This window comes from Camellia sinensis, chromosome 15 (genome assembly GCF_055761805.1).
Source record: "Camellia sinensis isolate YWXY chromosome 15, ASM5576180v1, whole genome shotgun sequence".
Lineage (NCBI taxonomy): Eukaryota > Viridiplantae > Streptophyta > Magnoliopsida > Ericales > Theaceae > Camellia > Camellia sinensis.
Genome location: NC_138975.1, coordinates 13951771 through 13957770, shown reverse-complemented (window position 1 = coordinate 13957770; position 6000 = coordinate 13951771). Strand labels below are relative to the sequence as shown.

At 50.0% G+C, this 6000-nt stretch overlaps 1 protein-coding gene across 1 annotated transcript; it reads left to right on the top strand.

Moving 5' to 3' along the window:
* The first annotated feature begins 437 nt into the window (after positions 1 to 437).
* LOC145812801 (uncharacterized) lies at positions 438 to 1409 on the top strand. Its single transcript, XM_082908029.1, has one exon. The coding sequence runs from the start codon at positions 438 to 440 to the stop codon at positions 1407 to 1409; it is 972 nt and encodes a 323-aa protein (XP_082764155.1).
* Positions 1410 to 6000: the final 4591 nt, after the last annotated feature.

Sequence of the window (6000 nt, the reverse complement as noted above, 5' to 3'; positions counted from 1 at the left end):
GTTTTCAGGTCACAAATCGAGGGATTGAAGCTGACCCGTCACAGATCAAGGCCATACAAGACCTGGAGCATCCCAACTCCACGAAGGACGCGCAACATCTTGCCGGGATGGCAGCCGCGTTGAAGAGATTTATCAGCCGGTCTTATGATCGTTGCAGGCCCTTCTTTAAAACTCTGAAGTCCAAGTTCTTCTGGGATGATGAGTGCGACTGCGCACTAGTAGACCTGAAAGCATATCTCTCTTCAGCCCCTATTTTGGTCACACCTCAGCCAGGCGAAGAGTTGTACCTCTACTTGGCTGTCTCTCAACATGCAGTCAGCGCGGTATTGGTGCGTGCTGAAGGCATCTAGCACCTACCGATCTTCTATGTAAGCAAGACTCTTCTCCCAGCCGAAACGAGGTATCTTCCCTTGGAAAAATTGGTGCTGGCCCTAATGATGGCGTCAAGAAAACTGGCACACTATTTTCATGCCCATACAATAGTTGTGTTAACCGAGTTCCCGCTTGAAGTGCTTTTTGAAAAGGCAGACTTCACTGGAAGAATTTTGAAATGGGCCGTGGAATTAGGACAATATGACATCAAGTTCCGACCGTGCACCGCAATCAAGGCTCAAGCACTTGCCGACTTTGTGGCGGAATTTGCCCCTGGGATGCATCTAGTATGCCCGGTTAATTTGGTTGGTGCGGATTTAGCACAACCCATGATTCTGGCAACAGAAACGAGCGTTGGTTCGCAAGTAGGAAAAGGGACAAGCATGACCGGACTAACAAAGTCCGACGATGATGAACCCAACCAAGACAAGGAAAGGGACCAGAATGAATCGATCAGAGACTTGGAAATAAGAAGCTCCCAGAACCCCTCTGATTGCTGGAAGCTGTTTATTGGCGAAATGAGGAAGCTCTTCGTTGATGGGGCGTCCAACAGACATGGGGCCGGGCTGGGCATCGTGCTGAACTCGCCGGACGGGTTAATCATCGAGCAGGCAATTACACTCGGCTTCCCAGCATCCAACAACGAGGCTGAGTATGAAGCTCTCCTTGCCGGACTAAGAAGCGCACTGAGAATGAAAGCCACAGCCCTCATGGTATTTAGTGATTCCAAGTTGGTGGTCAATCAGGTCTCAGGGGAGTATGAGGCAATGGACGAGAGAATGGCCGAGTATCAGGCGCTGGTATGCGCAGAGTTCAAGAAGTTCGCTGCAATAAGGTTGGAACAAATCGACCGCGAGGAAAACAGCGCGGCCGATGAATTGGCCGGACTTGCTTCTGCTCATACAGCTTTTCCTAACCCCTTGATAATAGAATTTTTACCTCGGCCAAGCATTGAGGAACCAGAATCAGCCGAGGTACTCTGCGCACGACTTGGGCCCTTCTTGGATGGATCTTATCATCGCCTTCCTGAAAGATAGAATTCTACCAGAAGAAAAGAAGGCGACACATAAGATCCGGGCAAAGTCAGAGCGGTTTTGGCTCTCCCCGTCCGGGGCCTTGTACAAGAAATCTTTCACCGGCCCGTATTTGAAATATGTCCACCCCACCAAGGTGGATGCTTTTCTCTATGAGATACATGAGGGCATTTGCGGCAGCCATACTGGGGGCAGATCCTTGGCTTACCGAGCAATTTCTCACGGTTATTGGTGGCCGCGCATGCAGGCAGATGCGCAAAAATATGTTCGCAGGTGCGAGAAGTGTCAGAAGTTCGCCCACCAGATCCACCAGCCGGCTAGAGATTTGCTCCCCCTCACAAGTCCTTGGCCGTTCGCACTTTGGGGGTTAGATATTGTTGGGCCACTCCCAACTGCACCAGGAAATCGTAAGTTCTTCATCGCCGCCACCGACTATTTCACCAAGTGGGTTGAGGCCGAGCCACTAACGACCATAAGGGAAAAGGACGTGAAGAAGTTTGTATGGCAAAACGTGATCACCCGTTTCGGCATTCCCAAGGCCCTCATCTCGGATAACGGCGCTCAATTTGATGGTAAACTCTTTCGCGAATTTTGCGAAGAGTTGAAGATCGAGTTCTACAATTCGACGCCGGCCTATCCTCAATCAAATGGTCAAGCAGAGGCCTCAAACAAGACCATCCTGGGCAGGCTGAAGAAACGACTTGAGAAGGCTAAGGGCAAGTGGGCTGAAGAACTCCCTAATGTGCTCTGGGCATACCGCACTACGCCAAAGTGGTCAACCGGGGAAACACCTTTTGCTTTGGCCTACGGCATGGAGGCCGTCATCCCTTTGGAAATTGGCATGCCAACCATCCGCTCTGAAGGTTTCTAGCCAGATCTGAATAGTGAAGCGTTGGCATTGGAGTTGGACCTTGCTGAACAAAGGAGGGAGCGAGCATTGATCCACATAGCAGCTTATTAACAAGAACTCTCCAAAAAGCACAACAAGGCTGTGCACCCCAGGATGTTCAAGATTGGGGACTGGGTATTAAGAAAGGTGCTTGGCAACACAGTGGTCCCTGGTGAAGGAAAGCTCGGTGCAAATTGGAAAGGACCATACAAAGTGATTGGTCTTGCCGGTAAAGGGGCGTACCATTTGGAAGATATAGATGGCAAGGCTGTCCCCAGACCGTGGAATACGACCAACCTTAAGGTCTTTTACTTTTAAGATGTAATTTGCTTGTGTTGTTTAGCTTTTTAAGACCTTTAGCCCTTTGGCACTTAATGTAAAGGATAGCAATGCTTTTGTAATGAAAAATAGCCCTCTTGTTGTTTGGAATTACATCTTTGTACAATGGATTCGCAAGGATGCAAGGCAATTATGAGTACCAGGGGCAAGAGGCCGACCTGAATGGGACCAGACTGATTTCCTCTCGCCGGAGTGAATGCAAACCGCACAAACAGTTTGCACTGTCAAACGACGTAATTGGCGTAAGACCCCATTCGCATTCCGAGATGGTTTTGCTCGCCCGGTTGAAATGTTGGCGTCATGACCAACTCAACTGAAACATTGGTGTGTAAGGGCCGAGCTAATTTTGCTTGGCCCAGTGGACATATTGGTGTCTTGCCCAATATGGAAAACGAGCGGAGTTTGCTCGGCAGAATTCGGAATGTTGGAATTTTGTCCGATCGAAAAGAAGCCGAGCTGAATTTGCTCGGCCTAAAAAAAATGTTGGCGGCTTGCCTAACTTAAAAGGCGAACTAATTTTGCCCGGTCACGTCAAAATTGCATGAAATTTACAAACTAATTAAGGCCGAACAGATTTTGCTCGGAAGAGTTAAAACGTCAGTTCATTCGAAAGTTCATGGAACCGAACTACTAGTTCTGATTAGATAACGTTGAGGTGATTTTAGCTCGGCAAGCTGTAAGGCACAGCCGACCTGGCAGTTGTGAACTGTCAACAATTGAATCAAGGAATCCATGCAGATGCAAACCAAACAGAAATAGAAGATGAGAGAGCAAAAAGGCAAAAATCTTCATTGATAAAGGAAATTTAAGTACAAGACGGGGGGAACATAGCCCGGTTACATCACACAAAAAAGAAAAAAGAAAAAAAGAGGGGTCAATCCAGCTCTACGTCAACCGTTTGTTCGGCGACTTGCATAGTTTGCTCGGCCTTTTCCGCATTGTGCTCGAGCAGGATTTCTTCGGCGTCATCGTCAGTGCCTTCTACCACGGCAACATCCCGATCAGCCTCTTCCTCCGCATCAGGAGATGCTTTGGGGGGATTTTGTTCGGCTAGTTTCGCGACGGCGGCTTCTTCCTCAACCTCTTTCCTTGCGTCCGTGATGAGCCGGTTTTGGGTGGCCTTGGAGTACGCCTGCATGTAGACCGGGATATAGGCAGCAGGCGGATTGATGAACATGGCAGAATCCTGACCAAGACCAACTTTCTCCACGGCAGCTTTCCAGCCACACTGGAAAAAGATGTCCTTGGTCGCTTGGACCTGCCATTCGTAGGTCTTCTCGCCCTGCGCGTATCCCCGGTCTTCTGCATCATTTACGGCCTTGTCCTTCTCGGCTTTGTGCGCATCGCGCAGCTTCCTCAGCTCGGCGAGATACCGAGCCTTCGTCGACGTCACTGCCCGGAGTTTGTCCTCGTTAGCTCGGTCAACCTTTTGGCTCAGGATATCTCGCTCGGCCTCAACTGCTTCCTGCGCTGCTTTGAGCTTCGCTATCTCGTCCTTTTGAGCCTTATTCTCGGCTATGGCATCCCGCAGGCTCTGCCGCACTTTAATCATCTGGTCGTGGACCAAATAGTTCTTTTGCGCGACCTGAAAACAAGTGAGAGATCGTTAGTGTTCGAAAAACTGCGCAAAAACCGAGCAAACAGTTTGACGTAAACAATATAGAACTTACTAGCACTATGGATTTCGCCGCCGAGCGGAGGACCTTGAGGTCGGAAAGCTTGTGTTGTTTTTTCATATCAGCGGGCAAGATCAACCCCTTGGTCAAATTGAAACCAAACGAGTAGTCTTTGTCCGCGTACACAGAGTCTTCAGCAGAAACTGCACGGCCCTGGTATTTGAACTCGGGCACCCAGACTGGGGGGGTGGCTGGGCCCTTGGATTTGCTGGTCCGTGGTTGCTCGGTCTGGTCCCCGAGCTCGGTAGAGGCGCGATCGGTAGAGTTTTCATCCGCCAGATGCGGCCTGATTTGCTCGTTCCTCGGCCGTTTCTTGGACCGACCAGCCGGTTGTTCGCTGGCAAGCGCCAGTACTGCCCCCTCTTACTGCACGGCGGGTGTGGAGGACGTCCCCACGGTTGCCTCTTGTCTTTGGGACTCGTCTTCTTCCCCGGTGATCAGGGACTTGATGGCCCTAATTTTCACCATTTCTTGCTCGGCGGTAAGTGGAATAAGCCTGATCGGTGGTAGGTTTGGATCTGGTTCTGGGGTTGGCGCACGCAGAAAATCGGTAACCCGGCTCCTACGCGGCGCGGTGTAATGGTAGGTCTGATCGAAGCCGAGCAATTTCGAAGTCTCCCTCTCCTCGGCAGGATGGCGCAACAGGACTCTGATGGCCTCTTGGTTGGCCCGATAGTAGTCTGCTGTTAGGTGCTTATCTGCAAAAAGAAGACAAGTGTTAGATCGGCATGGAAAGTGAGTGAAGCAAAAAGAAAATAGCGCGGTCAGCTGAGCGACTCACCGGCACTGCCAAAATCCTTTCTAATATACCATCCCGGTATGGGTGCCTCGGTGTCCTCATAGCTGCCGGACACCCACAAGAAGTCGTCGTCGTTTGTCTCCTTGTCCGGGTTACCCTCTATTAATTTTGCTCGGCCCTTCTTCACTTTGAGGTACTAGCAAAACCCGCTCTTATTTCTACTAAGACTATATTGATGGAAAATTTCAGCCAAACCGAGATTGAGATCGAGCCTCCGGTTCAGTTCGGCGACCCCGTTTATTATTTTGTAAGTGTTATTTGAAACTTGAGTCGGGCAAAGCCTTGTCTGCCTCAAAAACTCACAGATCAAAGGCTGGACCGGGAAGCGGAGCCCTCCCTCTACTATTGATGCGACCGTAAAGGGGCACCGGTCTAGATCTCCCAAGGGGTGTCTTCCTTTTTGGCGAGCTCTAAGATGACGTCATCTGGGATATTGTACTCCCTTCGAAACTCCGCCATCGCGCGCGGGCGAACTAACCATAAACCGGTACTTCCCTATTTATCTCGGTTTTATTTGGATTATGGACTATCTCGGTCAAAAATGATGGTGTATTCGCTCGGACCTTGAGCTCCACCAATGATGGTTGGACTGGCCTGGACGGTCCTAGTATGTTCTGCAGTATTAAAAATAATTCCCAAGGGTTAGCACGGCAAAAATTGCGCGGCTCTTATTGCAATTAGCTCAATGAAAGGGTCACTAGTGTTTGGCTGGTTTGACCCTTACCTCGGCTAGGCTACAGCCTCTATTTCCTAGTTCGGTTCTAACTCTCCGAAGCTCGCTCGGTCAAAGTTATAGCTCGGTTGGTTCTACTAGACGAACTAACTCGGTCAAGGCCCAAAGTTCAGTTTGTCCGGTTCAGTTCTATTACCGGTTTATTTGGAAGCTCGGCT

Coding starts and splice junctions, on each gene's coding strand:
- LOC145812801 (XM_082908029.1), top strand. CDS start 438: ATGGCGTCAAGAAAACTGGCACACTATTTTCATGCCCATACAATAGTT.